Genomic DNA, 26,901 nt, shown 5'->3' with positions numbered 1-26,901 from the left:
AATCAAGGTTCTCGCACTTTTCAATACACTGGGCAACTTTTCAACTGCTAATATTGGAGTATGATCATTCAATCCTGAGGATGATGAAACATTGTAGAAGCTCTCACAAACTGCTATGTGGTTGATGGTGAGATTATCTGGTATGGTAGGATTCTTTCTTGAGAAAAAAAATGTCACCAAGACACCAAGGTAAACACATTTGGAAATGCAGTATAAAATTTTGTGTCAACTTGAACATGTGAGTGTGGCTTTTGTAAAACAATATCCTTAAGTAGTCATTCCTTAGAGATAACTGATTGCTGTGCTCAGAAGTCGGTACTGTTCCAGTTGAAATAGTAATGTAGCGATCATCACAATTTTTCTATTTTTTCTCATTTTCAGTTTGGAACCATCAGTTGGAGTTGAGAATTAAACTTTGACTTTTTGAAGAGCATTTTGTTTTTTTTTAAACAGAGGAGAGAATAAAAGTCTGATGGTTATTGTTAGAAGCTGCCTTGAAAAGATAATGCAGTTAAATTTCTACTCTGAGAATACTGCAGACAGTCCAGCACCAAGACATTGTTGTGCTCAGGTACATGGTGCTGGTCAGATGTTGATTGGCTTAATAGAAAGAGGAACAGTTCCATTCAGCTCAGCCATAGACAGTGATTAAAAAAAAGGGGGAAACAAGGAATAAAGACTGAACTGGCTCTACTAAGTTTTGGTACAGGAAGCAGTTTTACTTTAGAAGCTTCTTGACTGGAAGGTTTTATTTTTATTTTGTTCTGTTTAGCTACGCACCAGTTACTGACTTAGAATGTAGAACTTTACAGCACAGGAATGGACCATTCGGCACACGATGGTTGCTGAACGTGACACCATATAAAAACTAATCCCTTCTGCCTGTCCTTGGTCCATATGCCACCAGTCCTTGCATATTTGTGTACTTATGTGCATGTCTGGTAGTACATTCCAGACTCCTACTACTCTCTGTGTAAAAGAACTTTCTCCTCACACCTTCTTTGAACTTTACTCCTCTTACTTTAAAGACATGCCCCCTAGTATTGGACATTTCAACTCTGGGAAAAGAATTCAGATGGTCAAACGTATCTGGTGGTGGCATCTGTTCGTCTCATGAGACCATGGATTTACGCCTGGGAAGTCTTGCTTCAAATCTATCTGTGCATCTCCTAATTTTATAGACTTTGATCACATCTCCCATCAGGCTCCACCAGTCCAGAGAAAACAACCTGTGATTTTCTAGTCTTTCTTTACAGTTCATACCGTCTAATCCAGGCAGTACCGTGGTAAACCTCTTCTGCACCCTCTCCAAAGCCTTCCTGTGATGTGGCGACCAGAGCTAAATGCAATACTCTAAGTGTGGCCTGACCAAAGTTTTATAAAGCTTCAACCTTACATTCCAACTCTTGCACTCAGTTTCCCAAACAATGAGGCAAGCATGCCGTTCACTTTCTTTACCACCCTATCGACTTGCATGGCCACTTTCAGGGAGCTATGGACTTGAACCCCAAGATGCCTCTGTACATCAATACTGTACAGGGTCCTGCCATTAACTATATACTTTTCCTTAACACTTTAACAAAGTGCCACACTTCACATTTACTTGGATTAAACTCCATCTTCCATTTTTCTGCCCATATATGCAACTAATCTTCATCCCATTTTATCCTTTGACTATACTATTCACCACTCCATTGATCTTTGTATTGTTTGCAAACTTACTAACCCACCCATCAACATTTTCATCCAAGTCATTTATATATATATCACAAACAGCAAAGGTCCCTGCGGAATTCCACTAGTAACGGACCTCCAGCCTGAAGAACACTTTTTTACCACCACTCTCTATCTTCTATGGGTGAGCTGATTCTAAATGCATGTGGCCAAGTCACCATGGATTCAGTGCATCTAAATCCTCTGTATGTACCTTGTCGAAGGCCTTACTAAAATTCAAGTAGACAACATCGACTGCTCTACTCTGACAGATCACCTTTGTCACATCCTCGAAAATTCAATCAAGTCAGTGAGACATGACCTGCCTTGCACGAAGCATTGCTGACTGTTGCTAATTAGGCCATGTTTTCCCAAATGTGCGTAAATCCTAGCCCTAACTTGCAATATCTCCCAAGCACTGATGTGAGACTTACCGGTGTCTAGTTCCCTGGATTATCCCTATTTCCCTTCTAGAGTGAGTACTGATGCAAATACTCATTTAGGATCTCACCCACATGCCTTCAAACTCAAGTTCCCTCCTTTATCCTTGAGTGGTCCTATCTTCTTCTGGTTTATCCTGCTGTTTTTTTAAAAGGTATTTACAGAATGTTTTAGGATTCTCTTTAATCCTACTTGCCAAGATCATTTTATGGCTCTCCTAATTCGCTGCTTGAGTTTTTTCATGCTTTCTTTATATTCCTCATGGGCCCTGTCCGATTTTAACTTCCTAAGTATTACACCGACACGGTGGCTCAGTGGTTAGCCCTGCTGCCTCACAGCTCCAGGGACCCAGATTCAATTCCGGCCTTGGGCAACTGTCTGTGTGGAGTTTGCACATTCTCCCTGTGTCTGCGTGGGTTTCCTCCAGGTGATCTTGAATCGACCCACAGTTCAAAGTATTACAGATGGTGGAACTGAACCTGTGTCCTTGGTGCTGTGATAGTTTGCCTAATAGTTAATGGGTGGCATATTTCAGTTACAATAAATGGTTAATCTATGTTGAAGTTATAAGCATGCTGTCCAAGAACTCTGATCTGTAAAATATGTTTAAGGAAATCTGTGCAGCTTTGTGGTCAGTGAACCTTTTGAGATCACTGTGATTTGAATCCAGTGATAATGAGGCTGATTTGATTTTTCCTGCAATCCCTGTATTGTAACAACAATCACATTGAAACTTGTGACTGACACATTACCCCAGGGCTAACTGTAGGATTGTGGGAAATTTCAAAGCCAGCTCATGGGACATGACTTAGTGCTCTAAAGTCTACAGACTCAACTTTACAAACAAGCACTGTCCATCATCCAGATTATCCCACTTATTTTTGATTCATTTCGGCCTGTTTGGTACCTTTTTGTCTTGTACTTTATATTTTGCATCATACATTCAAAACATTTATATAATACAATTCACGTACCTTTTGTGCCTATTCTTCGTATCTTTATTACATGCTCTTTCAGCCTGAAACCGTTGCAGTGTTAGCTACCTAGCCTTTAAGCTTATCACAAGCATTCTTGTTATTTGTTCAAAATACCCCCTCCTCCCTCCACTACCTCACACAACATGAGAAACTGAAGCATCTTAATCAAATGGAACTGAAAAGTCATTTGTATTTTATTTCTCTGCTACATTTGTTTCATTATGCAGAGAGCTCTGGATATTTTTACTTTTTTTAACCCATCGTGAGACTGTACCTTAATCCTACCAGAACTATTAACCAGTTAAAGGCTGCATATTCATCAATTACAATTTTGCATACCTTTTGTTGTTGCAATTTACATATTCTGATCTCAGCCCATTCAATTTGAATTTCAAACAATTAGCGTCACATTTTCTGACTGGATTAATCTTAAACATTTTAATACCCAGAAAACTGCTCCTTGAACTTCTCTGGATGACACCATATTTTTTCTTAAAAACTCTACAATTCCTCAGAAAATGCTGGTACTCAAATGATGCAGAATTGAAATGCATTTGTATCCTTTTTTTCTCCAGATACTCTGTGGGCAGATTTCCACCCCCTCCTTCTATACATGTCATTGGGACAACAACTCCAGATCTGTTGTGCCTAACAACAACGTCTGACTATCTCCCGCATATCTCCAGTTTCCGAGCCAGGCAGTTCTGTACCGCAGTAGTGATGCCCTTGACAAGAGCATCAGGGAAACAATACAAATGGGTTCCAAGATCCATGTTCATGTTCGAAAAGTAATTCACCCATTCAACCAACCAACTTTCTCTGCTTATATGATTGTTTTGTATTTTGATTGCAAAATAACAGGAAAGGTACAGAAATGAAAGATGACAAGCACAAGTTGTACCTTGCGGACCGAGAGTTTATTCTTGTTGTTTAGGATGTACATCGATGAATCAACAGCAACAAAAGACACATTTGCTGCATCGTTGGTAGAGAATTGCAGGTCAAATGAATCACCTGGTCCATAGGGAACATCGCTTTCTGTTATTTCTATCTGTAAAAGTTTAATTTAATCAGAATAGATCAACCAACCTTTCAATTGTCAAAAGCACAAACATATGGAAAACACATTTTTTTCACCTTCATGCATAGGAAGTCTTTACAAATCTTGATAGGAATTCTAAATTATGCTTCATTCATGTTTCACGCAGACGTGAATAGAATCATAAGTTCTTAACAATGCCACAGTTGCCACATTTTTTGGAAAAAGATGTTATGATATTAAATGGGCAAAATACAACCATTTGCTATATAGGTACTTTTGCATATCAGCATGGGCAGGAGAGAAAATCAACATGTAGAACAATGTAAAACATCATAGCAGAGAGGAGCGACATGCTGCTTTTCAGCTCTGAGTCTCATAATGTTCAAATAAGCAATTATCCATGACCATAAATATGTCTCAAAGAAATTTTAATTATATATAGCATAACGTCTCCATAATCCAAAGATAGGAATTGCATAAAAAATCGTTAGCTATTCCCTCTAATCTTTTAATTGTTGTTCCCATTCTGCTAACCTCTGTGGCTGGCTGCGAAGTCAAGGTAAACAACGCATTTTCTATCAGCAGATATCTTCATGCAAAATAGGAAAACCCATCAGTGAAAATCGTCTGTCGTTTTCCGTTGTTGAGCAAATGAAAATGCTCACCAAAAATAAAAAGTAATGCAAATGTTCGAAACCTGCAATTAAACCAAGCTATGCCTAACATCATTTTCAGCAACTGAGGTGAGAAATATTAGTTAAACTTTCAAGTTGGTGACTCTTCATCAGAACTATAAAAAGAAACGTGAAATATCTAATTCATTTTAAATGAGTACAGAAGGAGGGAAGAGGGGTAAGGACAAAATTGCATGCACAATGTCATTTAGATTAGATTCTCTACAGTGTAGAAACAGGCCCTTCGGCCCACCAAGTCCACATCAACCCTCCAAAGAGTAACACACCCAGATCCATTGCCCTCTGACTAATGCACCTAACACTTCGGGCAATTTAGCATGGTCAATTCACCTAATCTGCACAACTTTGGACTATGGGAGGACACCAATGCAGACATGGGAAGCATGTACAAACTCCACACAGACAATCACCTGAGATTGGAATCGAACCTGGGACCCTGGTGCTGTGAGGCAGCAGTGCTAACCGCTGAACCACCATGCTACCCATTTTTTAATTGTTAGAAATGGCTAAGCTTTTCATTATTTCATGCATTTCCATGAGACATTGATGTAGGTATGAGACAACATTGCTTGCCTATCTGAACTTTACCTGAGTGGCTTGATAAGGCATTTGAGAGTGCTGTCAATCAAAATGCTATATTTCCAGAGCCACATGTCATCCCAGCTCAGTAAGACAGGCAGATTTCCTTTCTTAAGGCCATTGGTGAACCGAGTACATTCATAGAACAATCTAAAATACCATAATTATTCTATTTCTGAGAAGTTTTTAATTCACGTGAGGCAATTGCCTTGAGGCAATTTTATTCCATGCCCTCAGGGATGTAACAGAGGGGCCTGGGTTAAAGTCCAATTATCACTCCAACAGCGTGTCCTCCCACATTAAGGCTGATATCCAAGGGCCAAGCAGAAGCTGACATACTTCTATGTGACCTCCTGCTGACCTGCACTGGAACAGGGTCAAAGGCTGACAGCAGAGGGTCCAAATTGGGAGGCAGGAGTTAAAATTCAACTAACTTGATATTCACATTCCCAGCATTTGCACTATTTTACTTTTACAGGGCTCCTTGATTGATTTAGTTTTTCTTCCAATGTAAATCAATTAATATTAAAGTAGCATTTCTCCAGGAAGACTATCTGAAGAGGGAAATGTGTCTTCATTCTTCAAAAGGGGCAGCAAATGCTGTGGGATCATTCTGGAAGTTGAATGAAAGTGCATAAGTTGGTATTTCTCAGTCCATTCTGTCTGATTAAATTTGGGTTGTCTTCAGTTGAAAGGTGATCATGCCATATTTTATTGGCATCATGAGGGGCAGTTTTCAGAAATCTTTATAATGCATATTTTTGTGGGGTGATAGCATTAAATTTCAAAATATTGTCATTAATGTGCATAAAGCAGAATCCAAATTTGGAAGCTAAGCTTCTTGGGCTTTGAAGTACATTGGATTGGAAAACAGGTAGAATGGATTAAGTTTCACTTTGCATCAGCAATCTTAATTGGAAAATGTTAGCTCCATTGCTATCTATCAAAATCAGGCTTCACAAAAAAAAAGTTTCAAAGTGAGGAAATTTTAAACTCTAATTGGACAGTCTAATTGGCTAGGCACCCAAGCAAGGCCAGGCCTTCATTTTAATGTATGAGGATGAAGTACAGCTGTGAAAAATCCCACAGTGGAGAATATTATACAGGCAAACAAAGGATTGTTGGGGGGGGTGGGGGGGGGCGGAAGCAAAAATCGACTACTTTGATGTTTCCATCCTTGGGGAGGCCAGGAACATTTAGTTTTTCTTTTTGTGATTCTTCTCATGCAGATATATGTGGTGGGTTCCAAATGCCAGAGAGTTTATAATTTCTTGTGTGAGTAAGAAAGGTAAATATTTGACCTTTAATGTACAAGCATCACATATAGGCAGGGTGTTTAAAAAGGTGTTTGGCATACTCGCCTTTGTTGGCCAATCCTTTGAGTGTAGGAGTTGAGAAGTCATGTTGAGGTTGTACAGGACATTGGTGAGGTCTCTTCTGCGATATTGTGCACAGTTCTGGTTTTCCAGTTATAGGGGTAGATTGCTAAGCGGAAGACAGTTCAGAAGAGACTTATCAAGGTATTTCCAGTTTTGGTAGTTTTGAATTGGAAAGAAAGACTGCATAGGCTGGGATTTTTTTTTCACTGGAGCATAGGAGGTTGAGTGGTGACTCTTTAGAAGTTTATAAGATTATGAGGGATGTAGATAAAATTAATGGTATTTGTCTTTGCCCAATAATGAGATCAAGGGAAGACTGCAGATGTTGGAGAGTCAGAATCGAAAAGTCTGGCCCTGGAAAAACACGACAGGTCAGGCAGCATCCGCTAAGCAGGAGAGTCGACATTTCAGGCACAAGCTCTTTATCAGGATTCCCCAAGAAAACGGGGTTTCAAGACTAGGGTTGCACATTTTGAAGCTAAGAGGAGAAATATTTTTTAAAAAGATGAGAGTCAACTTTTTTACACCGAAGGTGGTTCACATGTGAAATCAAACTCCAGAGGAAATGGTGAATCTAGATATTTAAGAGATATTTGGATAGGTACATGAATAGGAAATGTTTTGAAGGATATTGGACAGGAGCAGGTAGTTGGGACTGGTTTATTTTGAGATTATGTTCCGCATGAACTGGGTCGGACCAGTTTTTGTGCTGTATGACTCAATAACTTTATAACATCCAATGACACTTAGAGACAGAAGAAAACACAGGGGAAGCCATCAAAATATGCTTACCTGCCCCTCGCACTGATCCTCCACATCAATCCACACCGAGTTTGCCACGATTTCCTTTCTTCCTCCAGTGGAAATGTAATAATAGGCAAGAAAGCGAAACGTGGGTACCATGTCAAGTACCACTTGAAGGCGGAGCTTTGTAGGATCGGCCTTGTGAATCCTATCAGATGCAATCACCCTGCCTTTGCTTAAGAGCTGTGGATGAAAAAGACATCAGGGAACAATGGAACATTTCCCGAGATGGGGTGGTGGTGGGGGGGGGGTGGTGTCTTCTCTTTTCCCCTTCTGATATTTGGTTCCTATTCCCTGGCATTCAGGAAGGCACAAAATATCTGCTGACAAATTATCAGTCTACAAATTGTGACATCATATTATGCTGGCCGCAGCAAAGCATGTTTGCAGTCAAACCCGCCATTCCAATTATTTCACTGATTTCATGGATAATCCCTGTATAAGATCCACAGATAGAACGTCTTTTATATGTGCAACAATTTCAGGCCTTTTCAAGTGACTTGTGTGAATAATATAGGCTGACAATACATTTTTTTCTCAAAACAAAGGAGGACTGCTCTGCTGGTCATATTGCTTTTGGTTGCCTTATTAAAATGCGATTCTCTCTGCATATCTAAGTGGACGTAGAAGATTCCACAGCACAATTACAGAGACAAGAGTGTGGGTGCTTCTCGTATCCCAGTAAAAACTTATATTTCAGTCGGCATTGTACTTGTGGAAAAGTAACTTCAAACCACCAATGGATTATTGTCCTGCCTAATGTCTTTTTCTTTTTTAAAAAAAGTAAGCAAGTCATAATTTTGTATAATTCTACTTACAGTATAATAAAAGTAATCAATGTCTCTGCTGCCCAGTTCTGTGATAGCTGTCAATTCTATAATCATGTATTGACCCGCCTTCTGCACCTTGTGAGGTGCCTCTATATGAAGAAAACTCTTGCTGGGAGATTGATAGACAGTTGCTGTCACCATTGTTTCTTGGGATTCTGTCCCAGATTTCCCATCACCAGCCGTCACCTAAACAAAAAAAAACACAATGATAATGCAATTGAGATCCCGGTTCATCATACCTGATCAAAGGCATTTTGTTGCTACTGTGAAAATGGAGTTTTAAACCCATTATTCAGTGAGTGACATTGTTGTTGGTAGGTCTCAACAGTATAGTTCAAGACATCCTTGATCATTTACATTGCAATGATGTGATATTGCCCTGTTCACGTATTTGTTAATTATTTATGTCAACTGTATTAGAGAATGAAGTCCCCTTTAGAAGGTCCATCAAAGTTGAATCATACACCACAGCTCTTACACAGCCATGAATATTCTATTTATTTTGTAACATATCCACACTAAAGATAATCGATAACTGATAACAAAAGCTGAATTGTTTTCTCATCTAAGACCAATTTGACCTGTATTGGTGTTCTGTAAAAAAAAGATACCTGTTGGTTTTGTTTGCATACAGGCAGCTTTTATTTCCTCAGTCGATATCAAATTGTAAATGTATTCATCAAGATGTGATTTACAAGAATGGTTCCAGGGAAAGAGAAAGCTCAGTTGACTGATTGGATTTTTGAATTTGGGGCTGTTCTCCTTGGAAGGAGAAGATTAAGAGGAGATTTCAGATATATTTTCAACATCATTGGGTGGGTTGTGTAGAGATAGAAAGAAGCTGTTACTGCTTGTAAAAATAAATTAAGGAGAGGTATACGATTTAAGGTGATGTGCAAAGTGAGAAGGGGTGATGTGATAAAAAAAATACATATTTTTCCAAACTGTGGATAGTGAGGGTATCAATTGTACCACCTGGAAATGTGCTGAAAGCAGTGCCAATTGAAGCATTCAAGAGAGCATTGGCTGGTTATTTGAATAGAAATAGTATGTATGGCTAGGGAGAAGAAGGAGGAGACTGGCACCAGAGAGTAGAAATAGTGCCTTCCGTTTCACCATAATTATTTTGTTATTCTCCAATTCGATGCTGTCTTCTGGAAGAAGGGAAGGTAGTTTATTTTAGTAGAAAAACTGGAGAGAAAACATACTTTAAACATCCCAATGCTGAGAAAGTTGCAGGAATGTAAAGACTACACAAATCTAGAAATCACTGAGTATGCAAGACAGTTCATGAGAATTATTGTGGAAGCATATTAAGCTTTGATAAAAAAAAATAAATAGAGCAAAGATATTGTGGTAAACTTGCACAAATTGCTTGTGCAGTCTTACTTGAAAATAAGGCTGATGCACGATTTATTAAAGTATCAACATCATGATGTGTCTTGACAGAGTTAATCAGAGAAACTATTAATATCCATGAAGGAATTGACAATGGCGGCTTGAAGGTGAAGTCAAAGCAACATAACAAGAAATAATGAAACAGTGCTTCACTCAATTTAACATTATTTGTCTGTTTGTGTATTCTTTTGGCTTTTAACAAGACATTACTTCATTAGCCAGAACTTAAATGCACTTGGCACCTTCTATTACTTAAAAGATTTACGCCTGTGGTGGTCTGTTCCCACAGTCAATAGAAACATGGTCTGCATCTCCACCGGTCCCTTCAGGTTTTGTGGAAGTTACGGAATGTGGTCAAGAAGGCAATTGTGGTACTTCCCTTTATAAGCCAAGGCATAGTTTTAAATATTGTAATTGTACCAACCTCCACCACTTCCTTTGGCAGCTCATTCCACACACGCATCACCCTCTCTGTGAAAAAGTTGTCCCTTAGATTAATGATGTAGTAACATCATGTCCCATGTTTTAATTTGTACCCTCAACTCATTCACCTTGCTCGAAAAGTGCAGCAGGTCAGGCAGCATCCAGGGAACAGGAGAATCGACGTTTCGGGCAAAGCCCTTCTTCAGGAATGAGGAAAGTTTGTCCAGCAGGCTAAGATAAAAGGTAGGGAGGAGGGACTTGGGGGAGGGGCGTCGGAAATGTGATAGGTGGAAAAAGGTCAAGGTGATAGGTCAGACTGGGATGGGGGCGGAGAGGTCGGGAAGAAGATTGCAGGTTAGGAAGGCGGTGCTGAATTCGATGGATTAGACTGAGACAAGGTGGGGGGAGGGGAAATGAGGAAACTGGTGAAATCCGAGTTCATCCCTTGTGGTTGGAGGGTTCCTAGGCGGAAGATGAGGCGCTCTTCCTCCAACCGTCGTTTTGTTGTGGTCTGGCAATGGAGGAGTCCAAAGATCTGCATATCCTTGGTGGAATGGGAGGGGGAATTGAAATGTTGAGCCACAGGGTGGTTGGGTTGGTTGGTCCGGGTGTCCCAGAGGTGTTCTCTGAAATGCTCCGCAAGGAGGCGGCCTTTCTCCCCAATATAGAGGAGGCCACATCGGGTGCAGAGGATGCAATAGATGATGTGTGTGGAGGTGCAGGTGAATCTGTGGCGGATATGGAAGTTTCCTTTGGGGCCTTGGAGGGAGGTGAGGGGGGAGGTGTGGGCGCAAGTCTTGCACCTCCTGCGGTTGCAGGGGAAGGTGCCAGGAGTGGAGGTTGGGTTGGTGGGGGGTGTGGACCTGACGAGGGAGTCACGGAGGGAGTGGTCTTTACGGAATGCTGATAGGGGAGGGGAGGGAAATATATCCTTGGTGGTGGGGTCCGTTTGGAGGTGGCGGAAATGACGGCGGATGATGCGCTGAACATGGAGATTGGTGGGGTGGTAGGTGAGGATCAGTGAGGTTCTCTCCTGGTGGCGGTTGGAGGGGCGAGGCTCAAGGGCGGAGGAGCGGGAAGTGGAAGACATGCGGTGGAGGGCATCGTCGACCACGTTGGGGGAGAAATTGCGGTCCTTGAAGAAGGAGGCCATCTGGGATGTGCGTGTTTGGAACTGGTCCTCCTGGGAGCAGATGCGACGGAGTCGAAGGAATTGGGAGAATGGAATGGCGTTTTTACAGGGGGTAGGATGAGAGGAGGTGTAGTCCAAGTAGCTGTGGGAGTCGGTCAGTTTGTAGTAGATGTCCGTGTTGATTCGGTCGCCTGAGTCGGTCGGTTTGTAGTAGATGTCCGTGTTGATTCGGTCGCCTGAGTCGGTCGGTCCTCTGGGACACCCGGACCAACCAACCCAACCACCCTGTGGCTCAACATTTCAATTCCCCCTCCCACTCCACCAAGGATATGCAGGTCTTTGGACTCCTCCATCGCCAGACCACAACAAAACGACGGTTGGAAGAAGAGCGCCTCATCTTCCGCCTAGGAACCCTCCAACCACAAGGGATGAACTCGGATTTCACCAGTTTCCTCATTTTCCCTCCCCCCACCTTGTCTCAGTCAAATCCATCGAATTCAGCACCGCCTTCCTAACCTGCAATCTTCTTCCTGACCTCTCCGCCCCCACCCCAGTCTGACCTATCACCCTCACCTTGACCTCTTTCCACCTATCGCATTTCCGACGCCCCTCCCCCAAGTCCCTCCTCCCTACCTTTTATCTTAGCCTGCTGGACAAACTTTCCTCATTCCTGAAGAAGGGCTTATGCCCGAAACGTCGATTCTCCTGCTCCTTGGATGCTGCCTGACCTGCTGCGCTTTTCCAGCAACACATTTTCAGCTCTGATCTCCAGCATCTGCAGACCTCACTTTCTCCTCATTCACCTTGCTCGTCAAACACCTTTCATTAAAGTTTTTATTCATGCAACTTTGACAAAACCTTTTATATTTTTACCGGCGTTATAATTGATGTGCTTTCCTGAGTCATTTGCTGTCTCTTCAACATTTGGCCATGCATTTCCTTTACTGAGCTTTCTAACAGGCTTCCACACTTCATGGGATTTGTCTATAACTTCTCCAAAAACTTCCCTGCAAGAATGCTGATCCCTTTCAATTCCAATAAACTGATCCAACCAATTGCAATCCATTCACCTTATACATGTCTTCCCGATCCCAAATCAGCCTCACATCCTTGAAATCTCAAGCCATCCTTCTTCTGCTCTCCTTCCAAACAGACATTCATTTGGACTAACCTTCCATTTCTACACACACCAGCAGGTGGCACTAACGTGCTATTATAGACTTCTGAGCTTCCCAAACTTTCCTTGCAGGAACTCATCCTTTTTGCTGCCTACGCCATTAATTAAAACATACAGCGCAGTTTGCTGACGGCCTTCAGAATTCAGTGACATCCTGAGGCAACTTGCCATGATGCAGTCTCATTGAGACAACAATAAGTACCTCTCTGTTCTCCTGATAGTTAAATCCCTCAATACCATTGCTGCACCTTTCATCATGCTCAGCAGACACACCATGATGTTGGCTCCCACTGCTTTCCACTGCATAAACCACTGATTCCAAAGATATACAAACTGTATCCAAGTCTGTTAGAAAGGAAATGGCTGCAGGGGCTTCTGTACCCCCTGACCTCCTCTCCTCTGCTGGCTTTTCACCCATGCCTTTTCAGCATGCTCATTTTTCACCTGTGGTGTGACGGCATTGTTGAACATATGCAGCATTGTGAATGCTCCACCATGAACACACCAGCAGCTCTGGCCCTGAGGTTCACTTAGCCAATAGTTAAGAACGAACATAGTAAGCAACACCAAACCTGGGAAATTCTCCTCCTGATATTTTTTCAGTTCATAAATATTCATTATACATAATATCTATTTTCTGTAGGCAAATATTGTAGCTATCCTCCTACAATGCTATACGTTCTAAAAGTGTTCTCTTATCTCCAGTCTGCTGTGTGGAATTATAAACACAAGTATTTGTACATCCATCAACTGCACATCAACAACAGTTTCTACAACAGTCAGCTCTTCGTTCATACCTGAAACACCCAGCTGTTCTGTCTGATCTAAAGAAATGCATTGCACCGAAAAAGTTTATTTGTCTGAGTGGTTGTTAATTTTGCTTGGAGATAAGATTTATAGCATATGTCAATCATTAAACTCAAATTGAGAGTCCACATTTATACAATTTCTTTGCTACAGATTGCAAGGTTTGTAATTCTCAAATCATGCAGCAAGACTCAATGTTCCACGGAAGGCAGGAACTTCATGAGCAGGCCCGAGATAATTTCACTTGCCATTCTTTTCATATTTTTAGAAGCATCCCAGACACCAGGATGCACTGCGTACTTGAAGGTCAATTTGCTCGTTCCACTTAGGAGGCTTTAGACTAATGTTACGGGGATGGGAATGAGAACAGTAAGTCAGCACCTGGAATGATTCAGGAAAAGGTAGAGGTTCAGTCAAGTAAGTCTAAACAGAAAGAAGAGGCAGTGTGGGTTAATTAACACAGCAGGATTGGCGGTCCTACGTGTATAATACAAAGAGTATAACAGGTAAAGCAGCTGAACTTCGAGTTGGGATTAGTATATGGGATATCACATTAACTTGGTTGAGAGAAGAATAGGACTCACAGCTTAACCTTCCAGCATTTAGATGTTTCAGGAGAGCTACAGAGTAATATAACAAGTGAAAGGGCATAACAATACAAATGAAAGAGAGAATCACTCTCAGAGGGGACATTTTGCAGGGCTCATCAAGAGAAACTATATGGGGAGAACTCGGGAATAGGAAAGGTACAATCATTATGAGGGGTTAAATGAAAGGTCACCTAACAGCCAGTGGGACATAGAGGGGCAGGTACGTAAGCAAATCATGGAAAGATGTTAAAACAGCAGGATTGTTCTCATGCATGAGTTTAACTTCCCCAATATTGACTGGGGCTCATTAAGTGCCATGGGTTTAGCTGCAACCACATTTCGGTGCATCCATGAAATTGCTTGAAACAACATTGGGTGATGGTGGAAGGTTGTTTTTCAGTCTTGAGGCCTGTGACCAGGAGTGTGCCATAAGGATCGGTGCTGGGTCCACTGGTTTTTTTCATCTTTTATATAAATGATTTGGATATGAACACATGAGGTATGGTTAATAAATTTGCAGATGACACCAAAATCAGAGATGCAGTGGACAGAAAAGATTACCTCAGAGTACAACGGGATCATGATCAAATGGACCAATGGGCCAAGGATAAATGTGTGGTGCTGCATTTTGGAAAGACAAATCAGGGCAGGGTATAATGGTAAGGTCCTGAACATGTTGCTGAACAAAGAGACCTTGGAGTGCAGGATCATAGCTCCTTGAACGTGGAGTCACAGGTAGACAGGATAGTGAAAAAGGCATTTGGTTTGCTTGCCTTTACTGGGTATATTGGGTATAGGAGTTGGGAGGTCATGTTGCGGCAGTACAGGGCATTGGTTAGGCCACGATTGGAATACTGCATACAATTCTGGTCTCTGTGCCATAGGATGGATGTTGTGAAATGTGAAATGGTTCAGAAAAGCTTTCCAAGGATGTTGCCAGGGTTGGAGGGTTTCAATAGGCTGGGGCTGTTATCTCTGGAGCACCTGATGCCTGAGGGGTGACCTCATAGAGGGGCAGAGATAGGGTGATAGACACGGTCTACTCACAAGGGTCAGGGGAATCCAAAACTAGAAGGCAGAGGTTTAAGATGAGAGGGGAAAGGTTTAAAAGGGACCGAAAAAGGGACAGAGGGTGTTGCAGATATGGAATGTGCTGCCAGAGGAAGTGGTAGAGGCTGGTACAATTATAACATTTAAAAGGCATCTAGGTGGATATGTGAATAGGAAGGGTTCAGAGGGATATCGGCCAAATGCTGGCAAATGGGATTAGATTAATTTAGGATATCTGGTCGGTATGGACAAGTTGGACTGAAGGAATTGTTTCCATGCTGTACAGCTCTACGACTAATGTAGGGCTGATGAAGGGCTTATGCCCGAAACATCGACTCTCCTGCTCCTCGCATGTTGCCTGACCTGCTGTGCTTTTCCAGCACCACATTCTCATCTCTGATCTCCAGCATCTGCAGTCCTCACTTTCTCCTAATCTGCAGACAGTACAATGAGGAAAGGGGCCATCCTAGGCAGACCTTCTATGGGGAGAAAAGCCTGATCAGGTGAGTAAAAGTTTAGTTGAAGAGCATTTTGGGAACATTGATCAAAATTCTGTAAGTTTGAAGATTATCATGGGTTAGGATAAGCTTGGTTTTCTGGTTAAAGTGTGGAATAAGCAGGATGCTAATTGCAACAGTATTAGGTAGGAAATGGAGGAATTAGACTGGGGGGGCAGCAACTGTTTGAGGGAAAATCCACATTTGACATGTTGGCGTCTTTCAAATGCCAATTGTCAGAGTTCAGGATCAGCATTTTTCTGTGAGAATGAAAGATAACGAGGGCAAGAATCAAGAACACTGGATGATAAAAGCTATTGAGAGTTCAATGGTACAGAATAAAATGGAAGCATTGGAAAAGTGCAGAGGAGATTTACCAGGATGTTGCCTGATCTGGAATGAAGGTCTTATGAGGAAAGGCTGAGGCACCTGAGTCTGTTCTCATTGGACAGAAGAAGGCTAAGAGGGGATTTAATAGAGACATACAAGATGATCAGAGGATTAGATAGGGTGGACAGTGAGAGTCTTTTTCTTAGGATGATGACATTGCCTTGTACGAGGGGGCATAGCTGCAAATTGAGGTGTGATAGATTTAAGACAGATGTCAGAGGCAGGTTCTTTACTCAGAGAGTGGTAAGGGCGTGGAATGGCCTGTATGCCAATGTAGTTAACTCAGCCACATTAGTGGCATTTAAACAATCCTTGGATTAGCATATGGATGAATGTGGGATAGTGTAGGGGGATAGGCTTAGATTAGTTCACAGGTCGGCACAATATCGAGGGCTGAAGGGCCTCTTCTGCGTTGTATTGTTCTATGTTCTATATTCTTTATGTAAGGTTTACAGAACTGAAATCAAAACTGAAATCAGGCAGGGCTCTTGAGGAATACAAAGGAAGCAGAAACAAATTAAACAAGAAGTTAGAAGGACTAAAATGGACCTAAAATGTATTTGGCAAGTAGAATTAAGCAGAACCCCAAGAATATGTATATTATATCAGGAACAGGAGGCTAGCTCATGAAACGGTATATCCACTCAGTGACAAAAAAGGTGATTTCTATCAGTAGCCAGAGGAAGTGGGTGAGGTTCTGAATCTGGGTGAGGTTCTTAAATTGGTATTGAACAAGGAGAGCATGGATGATGGTAGCACAAGGAATGGGTATGTTGGTATTCTGGGGCATGTTGACGTTAAGGAGGAGGAATTGTTGGGTGTTGTGAAAAATCTTAAGTTAGGTAAATCTGCAGGGCTTGATTTGATCTATCCAAGGATACTGAGTGGGGCAAGGGAGAAGCTTGTTGGGGCTTTGTCAGAGATCTTTCTATCTTTTTAAGCTACAGGCAGTGTCTCAGAAGACTGGAGAATAGTCAATGTTGTTGCTTTGTTTAAGAAGGGCGATGAAGGTAATGTGGGAAATGATAGTCCAGTGAGCCTTACGTCAATGATAGGGAAATTATTGCACAAGATTCTTAGGTGCAGAACTTGCTCATATTTGGAAAATAATAGAGACATTTGAGGGATGGTGAGCATGGATTGGTGGAGTTAAATTCATGTTTCACATGCATGGGGCTGCACGGTGGCCCAGTGGTTAGCACTGCTGCCTCATAGTGCCAGGGACCCGAGGCTTGATTCCAGCCTTTGGCAACTGGCTGTGTGGAGTTTGAACATTCTCCCCGTGTCTGTGTGGGTGTCCTCTGATTGCTCCAGTTTCCTCCCACAGTCCAATAGATGTGCAAGTTAGGTGAATTGGCCATGTTAAATTGCCTATAGTGTTACATTAGTCAGAGGGAAATGGGTCTGGGCATATTACTCTTCGGAGGGTTGGTGTGGACGGTGTGCTGAAGTGCCTGTTTCCACACTGTAGGGAATCTAATCAAACTTGGTTCAGTATTTTGAGGAAGTGTTAAGCAAGAGTGATGAAGGTAGGGACGTGGATGTCTCCATTATGGACTTTACTGAAGCATTTGACAAGGTACCTCATGGTAGGCTGTACCAAAAGAATAAGTCACACTGGGTCCATGGTAAATCGGTAACTTGGATACAAAATTGGCTCGTTCATAGAAGACAGAGGGTAACAGTGGAGGGGTGTCTTTTTCTAACTGAAGGTTTGAGAACAGTGGTGTTCCATAAAGATTAGCGCTTGGACCTCTGTTCTTTGTCATATAAAAATAAATGTGACGGTTTAAATCGTAGGTGGTCTGTTTCGTAATCTTGTAGGTGTTACAAAAATTGGTGGAGTTATGGATAGTGAGGAAGGTTGTTTAAGAAGACAGAAGAATCAGTTGTCAAGTTGGAGGGAGAAATTGCAGACGAAGTTTAATCCAGACAACACTGAAGTGATGCATTTTGGGATGCCAACTGCAAGAGATAAATATACAGTAAATGGTAGGGCCGTTAGGAGGATTGATCACAGGGATCCTGAGATGCAAGTCTACAACTCCCTGAGAATGGCAACAGTGGTTAGCACTGCTGCCTCACAACGCCAGAGACCCGGGTTCAATTCCCGCCTCAGTCGACTCTCTGGGTGGAGTTTGCACATTCTCCCCGGGTCTGCGTGGGTTTCCTCCAGGTGCTCCGGTTTCCTCCCACATTCCAAAAAAAAATGTGCAGGTTAGGTGAATTGGCCATGCTAAATTGCCCATAGTGTTAGATATATTAGTCAGAGGGGAAATGAGTCTGGGTGGGTTGCGCTTCGGCGGGTCGGTGTGGACTTGTTGGGCCGAAGGGCCTGTTTCCATGCTGTAGGGAATCTAATCTAAATCTAACATCTGGATAATGTGATAAAGAAGGTATACGGCATGCTTGCCTTCATTGGTTGGGGAACTGAATATAAAAGTTGGCAAGTCAGTTGCAGCCGTATAAAAATGTCATTCGGCCACGTGTGGAGTACTGTGTTCAGTTCTGGCCACCACATTACAGAAAAGGTGTGAAAGTTTTGGAGAGGTGCTGAAAAGACTTACCAAGATATTGCCTACATTGCAGTGTACTAGGTTAGATATAAGAAGAGATTGGATAAACTTGGATCATTTTCACTGGAGATTCGGAGATTGAATGGTGACTTGATAGAAGGATATGAAATTATGACAGGCATGGATAAGGTGCTTAGTTCAAATTTTTTACCAGGGCCAAATGTCAAATACTTCATGGCATCCAATCAGGGTGAGAGCGGGAAAGTTTAAAGGAGATACTTGAGACACATTTTTTGCAAGGGAGGTGTTTTTAGATTAGATTACTTTTAGATTAGATTACTTACAGTGTGGAAACAGGCTCTTCGGCCCAACAAGTCCACACCGACCCTCCGAAGAGCAACCCACCCAGACCCATTCCCCTACGTTTACCTCTTCATCTAACACTACGGGCAATTTAGCATGGCCAATTCACCTGACCTGTACATCTTTGGACTGTGGGAAGCACCTGGAGGAAACCCACACAGACACGGGGAGAATATGCAAACTCCACACAGACAGTTGCCTGAGGTGGGAATTGAACCCAGGTCTCTGGTGGTAGAGGTAGATATGACAAAGGAACATTTAAGTGTCACTTAGCCACATAAATAAATATTTTATGAATAAAGAAATGTAAGCTATGTACAAGCACATGGGATTAGTTTAGAATGGAATCGACAAAGATGTGGTAGGAGAAGGGCCTATTCATGTGCTGTACGTTCCATATTCTATTACTTATGGGCATCGAGTTAAACTAACAGAGGTCCAAAAGGGTTGTCTTGTGAGAAGAATGATATAGAAATGAAAGAAAAATGAAAAGATCAGAACAGTGTAGTGACATGAGTAAAGAGAAGCAGCTTCAGAAAATGAGGGACAAAAACCATTAACTAAAACTGTACATCACAGAAAATTATCTTTGCAGAAAGTAGACATTAAATAAATTAAGTTAGCCTTTATTTGAAGGCACATATGCAATAAAATAAATTAATTAGTGTCATAATTGGATTGAAATTATTTTGCTCTAATTGACATTACACATGTTAGCTGAAAACGTGGTGGTGGAAAAGCACAACATATCAGGCAGCATCTGAGGAGCAAGAGAATTGATGTTTCAGGCATAAGCCCTTTATCAGGAATTTTTTTATAGCTGTAGGATTTGGTGGGCTTGAAGTAGGTGTCCATGTCGAGTCAATCACCGGAAATGGAGACGGAGAGGTCCAGGAAGGGGGAGGGAGGTATATGAGATGGTCCAGCTGAACTGGAGGTCAGAGTTATAGACATTATAATGGTTATAAACTATCAAGTTGGTGAATAAATTCCAGGGCACACAAGTTTTGGTAAAGACATGCAGAATATTCACAAAGGAGGAGTTTCCTCTTAGTAAATGTTGACATTAAGTCACATGTGAAATAAATCTGTCTTCAGGAGATCATAATAAAGATTCAGTGTAGCTGGAACTTAGGAATAACATCAGTCAGAAGTGCTCTGATTCTAGGGTGGCTCAGTGGTTAGTGCTGCTGTCCCACAGCACCAGGAGTTTGAGTTCAATTCCAACCTTGAGCAACTATCTGTGTGCAGCTTGCACATTTGCCCCATGTCTCCTCTGGCTGCTCTGATTTTGTCCCACGGTTTAAACATGTGCAGGTTAGGTCGATTGGCCATGCTAAATTGCCCATAGTATGTAGGGATAGGATGGGATACTCTTCAGAGGGTTGGTGTGGAGTTGTTGGGTTCGAATAGCCTATTTCCACACTCTAGGGATTCTATGAAGAGCTCATGGGATCTCTTAGAAAAATTCTTAACAGTCATGTAATATTGGAAGGATCGTTGAATAATAAATCATGGAAGCTTTTAGAAGAGGCAACATGATGATCTTGGGGCACATGCATTGCTTTCTGACAAGAGAATTGCTAAGAGTGCTGAAGAGGACGAGTTTTAGAATGTGTGTGTCAGTGTGACATTGTATCACCAGCCAAGGTTGTAAACTTGTTAATATTTAATATTGCGTAATGAATCGCGCACAATTAGTATCATTGTCATCAATGATCCTCACAGAATATGATCATTATACAAATGAATCTCGTTATGATTCTATGTTTTGTGAAGCAATGGCAAACATATGTTTGATTTCAAAAAAAGAAATTCCTTATGTATGAGGGAAGGATTGCCAGAAAAGTACATTACATTGAAAATGGTCAAAGATGAATATGCATCTCTGCTCATTCAAGAACTTCAGTGTTTTACTTGTTTCAAAGGAGAACCATAGTATTGCAAGACCGAAGGTTGTTAAAGCTTTATAAACTCACAAGTAACAACTCAAAAGCTGTTAAAAAGGCAGAAAGTAGAATTGGACAGTAAAGCAGTAATTGGACAGTTAAGAAATAGTAAAGCAAAAGAACACAACACCAGCTTATAATCCAACAGATTTAATTGGAAGCACTAGCTTTCAGAGCGTCGCTCCTTCATCAGGTGGTTCCAAATCATAAAACAAAAGAGAATAGGTTTTTTTATAACTTTGATCCAACAAGTTTATTCGAAACGACAAGCTTTCGGAGAGATGCTCCTTCATCAGATGAAGTCCCGAGGGCCCTTCACCATGGAAGGAGCAAGGCTTCAGAAGCTTATAATTTCAAATGAACCTGTTGGATGATAACCTGGTATGGGGTGACCTCTGAAATTGTCCACTCCAGTCCAACACCAGCATCTCCACATTATGACTTTATAGTTTTGGCTTTGGTTTTCAAATTGCAACACAAATAACATGTATTTTGGTTATTAATGTCCAAAATCATTTGTGCTTACCTTGATACTCAGAACACTTGCATTTGCTGGAGTCTCCTTTTGAAAGACAGCAAGGCCCTGCTCATTGGTGTTTGTTGATTGGTCTCCATCAATATTTACTGACACATTGACAGCTGGAGTCCCATCCGGATAGGTTATGGTTGTCTGTTGACAAAATTAACTGAAATCGTTCATAAGACTATCTCTTTCAAATTCTTGTCCACCAATTCAAAACATCAATCTGGCTTATTTCAATCAGATTTCTTGAGTATTTTAAGATTATGACCTTAGTTAACTTCTTAAGTAGGATCTATAACACAGGGATGTGTTCAATTCGCAAACTCCAAAAGCAGCAGAGTGCTACACTTGAAGTGACGGCAGCCACCTATGTCATAATATTGTTTTGCTATCTGCAAATCTCAGAGACTATGCGAAGGGATTGTTCAGTAAGACCACACGTGCAGATGAAAATTGTGATCAGCTGGATTTATCTTGGCAGCAAGTGCGATTCTCGCCATTGTGCTAAAGCATAAAGTTAAAAATCACAGAACACCAGGTTATAGTGCAACAGGTTTAATTGGAAGCACACTAGCTTTCGGAGCGTCACTCCTTCAACCACCTGATGAAGGAGCGTCGCTCCGAAAGCTAGTGTGCTTCCAATTAAACCTGTTGGACTATAACCTGGTGTTGTGTGATTTTTAACTTTTTACACCCCAGTCCAACACCGGCATCTTCAAATTGTGCTAAAGCATGGCAGAGGAAAGATTCGATTGGGGTCGAATGTAATAATATATCAACCACTTTACGATTTACTTACGATGACAGTGAAAAAAGACTTTGGAGAGAAGAAGCGCTTGTTTTTTGATAAATCGATGACGTATGGTGAAGAAACAAACTTTATGCTGCTGAGTTCCACCTCCTCCATCTCACCACCTGTGCACAGCCGGAGACACGGAAAATTCATCAGTTTTGATTTCTGACTGACTTCCTTTGACAGTAGGTACGAAACCTATGAACTCGACACGCTCAGATGGACAAGATCAGCAAGTGAATCACAGCAAAATGAATGTAATAATCTAGTGAAATGATATTGTGAATCCTGCACTTCAACTCCAGGACATCAATGTGAACTTCACCAGTTTCTTCATTTCCCCTCCCCCCACCTTACCTCAGTTCCAAACTTCCAACTCAGCACCGTCCTCATGACCTGTCCTACCTGCCTATCTTCTTTCCCACCTATCTGATCCACCCTCCCCTCTGACCTATCACCTCCATCCCCACCACATTCACCTATTGGACTCTTTGCTACCTTCCCTCACCCTCCCCTCTGACCTATCACCTTCATCCCCACCCTCATTCACCTATAGTACCCTTTTCTACATTCTCCCCAGCGTCCCCCCACCCCACATCATTTATGTCTCCACCCTGGAGGCTTCCTACCTGTATTCCCGATGAAGGGCTTTTGCCCGAAATGTCGATTTTCCTGCTCCTCGGATGCTGCCTGACCTGCTGTGCTTTTCCAGCACCACTCTGATCTAAGTTCCATGAAATCCCACCCTATCAGGTCTGTCATGTTACATTGAACAGATCAAGAGCAGATGTATAGGCAAGGGATTCACAAGCGGTTTCTTGAGGGCTAACAAGAAGATAACTGCTAAATGTTGTCCATTTCAGTGACACCGATGTTCCATTTGCTTTGCTATCACAGAACATTACTCGTAAATTTATGAATAATTTTTTTCACTCCGGGCAAACGCTCACTTTGCAGAAGTGAAACATTTTGTAGCAGGATTGATCTTTTCCTCATTACAAATCCACTAAAGGAATAATCATGGAATATTTTATAACTGTGAAGTAAATATAACAATGGTCTTAGGGGAAATAGAATCTGATGGCTTAAACACAACAGCACAGAAGAAGAAAAAAATTACTTGCATTGAAGTTCAGCATGCTAGCATCTCCAAGTTTTTTTAACCAAAGTTGGACCTTAGGGGACCTTGGGCAAGAGGGATTCCATTTCATGGGGCATTGGCATCAGTTTTGGAACCGGGGTGATCTGTACCGTTGGGACGGTCTCCACCTGAACCGATCTGGTACCAATGTTCTAGCGAAGACGATAAATAGGGTGGTCAGTAGGACTTTAAACTTCTGAGTTGGGGGGAAGGGAAAGTGAAAGCGACAGGGAGTATGGCGTTAAATGGAAAGATAAGCAGCAAGATAGCATGTGTGCAGGTGGATTTAAGCTTGAGGCAGACTCGGAATGCAGCAAAAAGGAAGGATAACTCCGACATCTTATGACTTCCAATATCTCTAATGAGAAGAAAGTTAGCATTAAGGCACTTTACCTGAATGCTTGTAGCATTCGTAACAAAGTAGATGAACTAACGGCACAGATCATCGTGAATGATTATGGTGTGGTAGGCATCATAGAGATGTGGTTGCAGGGGGTTCAGGACTGGCAGTTAAACATCCAAGGATTTCCAACTTATCGAAAGACAGGGAGGTGGGCAGAGGGGGCGGGGTTGCCTTGTTAGTTAGGAACAAAATTAAATCTATGGCACTGAATGACATAGGGTCGGATGATGTGAAGTCTGTGTGGGTGGAATTGAGGAACCACAAAGGCAAAAAAACCATAATGGGAGTTATGTACAGACCTCCTAACAGTGGTCAGGACCAGGGGTGCAACATGTACTGGGAAATAGAGAAGGCATGTCAGAAAGGCAAGGTCACGGTGATCATGGGGGACTTCAATATGCAGGTGGACTGGGTAAATAATGTTGCTAGTGGATCCAAAGAAGGGGAATTCATGGAATGCTTACAGGATGGCTTTTTGGAACAACTTGTCATGGAGCCCACAAGGGAGCAGGACCTAGTGCTATGTAATGAACCAGACTTTATAAAAGATCTTAAAGTAAGGGAACACTTAGGAAACAGCGATCATAATATGGTAGAGTTCAGTCTGCAGTTTGAAAGAGAAAAGGCAAATGTAATGGTGTTACAGTTAAATAAAGGTAATTATGAGGGCATGAGAGAGGAACTGACGAAAATCGACTGGAAGCAGAGCCTAGCAGGGAAGACAGTAGAACAAAAATGGCAGGAGTTTGTGGGTATAATTGGGGACACAGTACAGAGGTTCATCCCCAAGAAAAGAAAGATTATCCGAGGAGGGATTAGACAGCCATGGCTGACAAAGGAAGTCAGGAAATGTATCAAAGAAAAAGAGAGATCCTATAAAGTGGCCAAGAGCACTGGGAAATCAGAAGATTGGGAAGGCTGCAAAAACAAACAGAGGATAACAAAGAGAGATATAAGGAAGGAGAGGATCAAATATGAAAGTAGGCTAGCCAGTAATATTAGAAATAATAGTAAACGTTTCTTTCAATACATAAGAAACAAATGACAGGAAAAAGTAGACATTGGGCCACTTCAAACTGATGCTGGAAGGCTAGTGACGGGAGATAAGGAAATAGCTGGAGAACTTAATAAGTACTTTGCGTCAGTTTTCACCATGGAAGACATGAGTAATATCCCAACAATTAAAGGGAGTCAGGGGACTAATTTGAGTATGGTTGCCATTACAAAAGAGAAAGTCTTAGAAAAACTAAATGGTCTTAAAATTGATAAATCTCCTGGCCCCGATGGGCTACATCCTAGAGTTCTGAGGGAGGTGGCTGGGGAAATAGCGGAGACATTAGTTGAGATCTTTCAAAAGTCACTGGAGTCAGGGAAAGTCCCGGATGATTGGAAGATCACTGTTGTTCAAGAAAGGATCAAGACAAAATATGGAAAATTATAGGCCAATTAGCCTAACCTCGGTTGTTGGTAAAATTCTAGAATCCATCGTTAAGGATGAGGTTTCTAAATTCTTGGAAGAGCAGAGTCGGATTAGAACAAGTCAACATGGATTTAGTAAGGGGAGGTTGTGCCTGACAAACCTGTTAGAATTCTTTGAAGAGGTGACAAGTAGGTTAGACCGGGGAAACCCAGTGGATGTGCTCTATCTAGACTTCCAAAAGACCTTTGATAAGGTGCCACACGGGAGGCTGCTGAGTAAGGTGAGGGCCCATGGTGTTCGAGGTGAGCTACTGGCATGGATTGAGGATTGGCTGTCTGACAGACGGCAGAGAGTTGGGATAAAAGGTTCTTTTTTGGAATGGCAGCTAGTGACAAGCGGTGTCCCGCAGGGTTCAGTGTTGGGGCCGCAGCTGTTCACATTATATATTAACGATCTGGATGAAGGGACTGGGGGCATTCTAGCGAAGTTTGCCGATGATACAAAGTTAGGTGGACAGGCAGGTAGTACTGAGGAAGTGGGGAGGCTGCAGAAGGATCTAGACAGTTTGGGAGAGTGGTCCAGGAAATGACTGATGAAATTCAATGTGAGCAAATGCGTGGTCTTGCACTTTGGAAAAAAGAATACAAGCATGGACTACTTTCTAAACGGTGAGAAAATTCATAAAGCCAAAGTACAAAGGGATCTGGGAGTGCTAGTTGAGGATTCTCTAAAGGTAAACATGCAGGTTGAGTCCGCGATTAAGAAAGCGAATGCAATGTTGTCATTTATCTCAAAAGGGTTGGAATATAAAAGCAGCGATGTACTACTGAGACTTTATAAAGCTCTGGTTAGGCCACATTTGGAGTACTGTGTCCAGTTTTGGGCCCCATACCTCAGGAAGGACATACTGGCATTGGAGCATGTCCAGCAGAGATTCACACGGATGATCCCTGGAATGGTAGGTCTAACATACGAGGAACAGCTGAGGATCCTGGGATTGTATTCATTGGAGTTTAGAAGATTAAGGGGAGATCTAAAAGAAACTTACAAGATAATACAAGGCTTGGAAAGGGTGGATGCTAGGAATCTGTTTCCGTTAGGCGAGGAGACTAGGACCCGTGGACACAGCCTTAGAATTAGAGGGGGTCTATTCAGAACAGAAATGCGGGGACGTTTCTTCAGCCAGAGAGGGGTGGGCCTGTGGAATTCATTGCCGCAGAGTGCAGTGGAGGCTGGGACACTAAATGTCTTCAAGGCAGAGATTGATAAATTCTTGATGTCACAAGGAATTAAGGGCTACGGGGAGAATGCGGGTAAGTGAAGTTGAAATGCCCATCAGCCATGATTAAATGGTGGAGTGGACTCGATGGGCTGAATGGCCTTACTTCCACTCCTATGTCTTATGGTCTTAAAGAGTACTCCCTGCTGTGTTGCAGAAAACAATGCACTCAATTTCCCAAGAACAATTACTTCAGAACAGAATTTTGAGAAAAGATGATTTTTGTTTTATTTTTGCATATTATCCTTCCTCAGATCATGATGACCGATTTAAAAGCTCACATTAATATTTCATTAATTTTTTTCTTGAACTGAATCCATCTCAGGGCTCATTTGAGGTTCTTACATAATCACACAAAATAATGTTAAACATCAGGCAACACGGGTTATAGTCAAACAGGTTTGTTTGGAAGTATAAGCTTTCAGAGCACTGCTCCTTTGTCAGGTGCTAGTGGGGCAGGATCATAGGACACAGAATTTATAGCAAAAGATCAGAGTCTCATACAACTGATGCGATATATTGAACAAACCTAGATTGCTGTTAAGTCTTTCATCTTTTGGAATGGGTTGCAGGCTTTGATTCATTAACAT

General features: G+C 41.9%; 1 protein-coding gene across 1 annotated transcript in view; it reads right to left on the bottom strand.

Annotated features, from left to right (window-relative positions):
* The window catches only part of LOC122541279 (complement C4-like), a 327,363-nt gene that overhangs the window by 244,397 nt on the left and 56,065 nt on the right, over positions 1–26,901 (bottom strand). The window contains exons 10-14 of the mRNA XM_087979764.1: positions 22,075–22,190; positions 21,279–21,422; positions 8,449–8,646; positions 7,619–7,813; positions 4,033–4,182 (exon numbers count right to left, since the gene is read on the bottom strand). Of these exons, the coding sequence (XP_087835890.1) occupies positions 4,033–4,182; positions 7,619–7,813; positions 8,449–8,646; positions 21,279–21,422; positions 22,075–22,190 (803 nt within the window). The remainder of the gene's footprint in view (positions 1–4,032; positions 4,183–7,618; positions 7,814–8,448; positions 8,647–21,278; positions 21,423–22,074; positions 22,191–26,901) is intronic.

This window comes from Chiloscyllium plagiosum, unplaced genomic scaffold, assembly GCF_037043375.1.
Source record: "Chiloscyllium plagiosum isolate Xiang-an unplaced genomic scaffold, Cpla_swu_hap1 HiC_scaffold_35, whole genome shotgun sequence".
Lineage (NCBI taxonomy): Eukaryota > Metazoa > Chordata > Chondrichthyes > Orectolobiformes > Hemiscylliidae > Chiloscyllium > Chiloscyllium plagiosum.
This window is presented reverse-complemented; position numbering and strand designations above follow the sequence as displayed.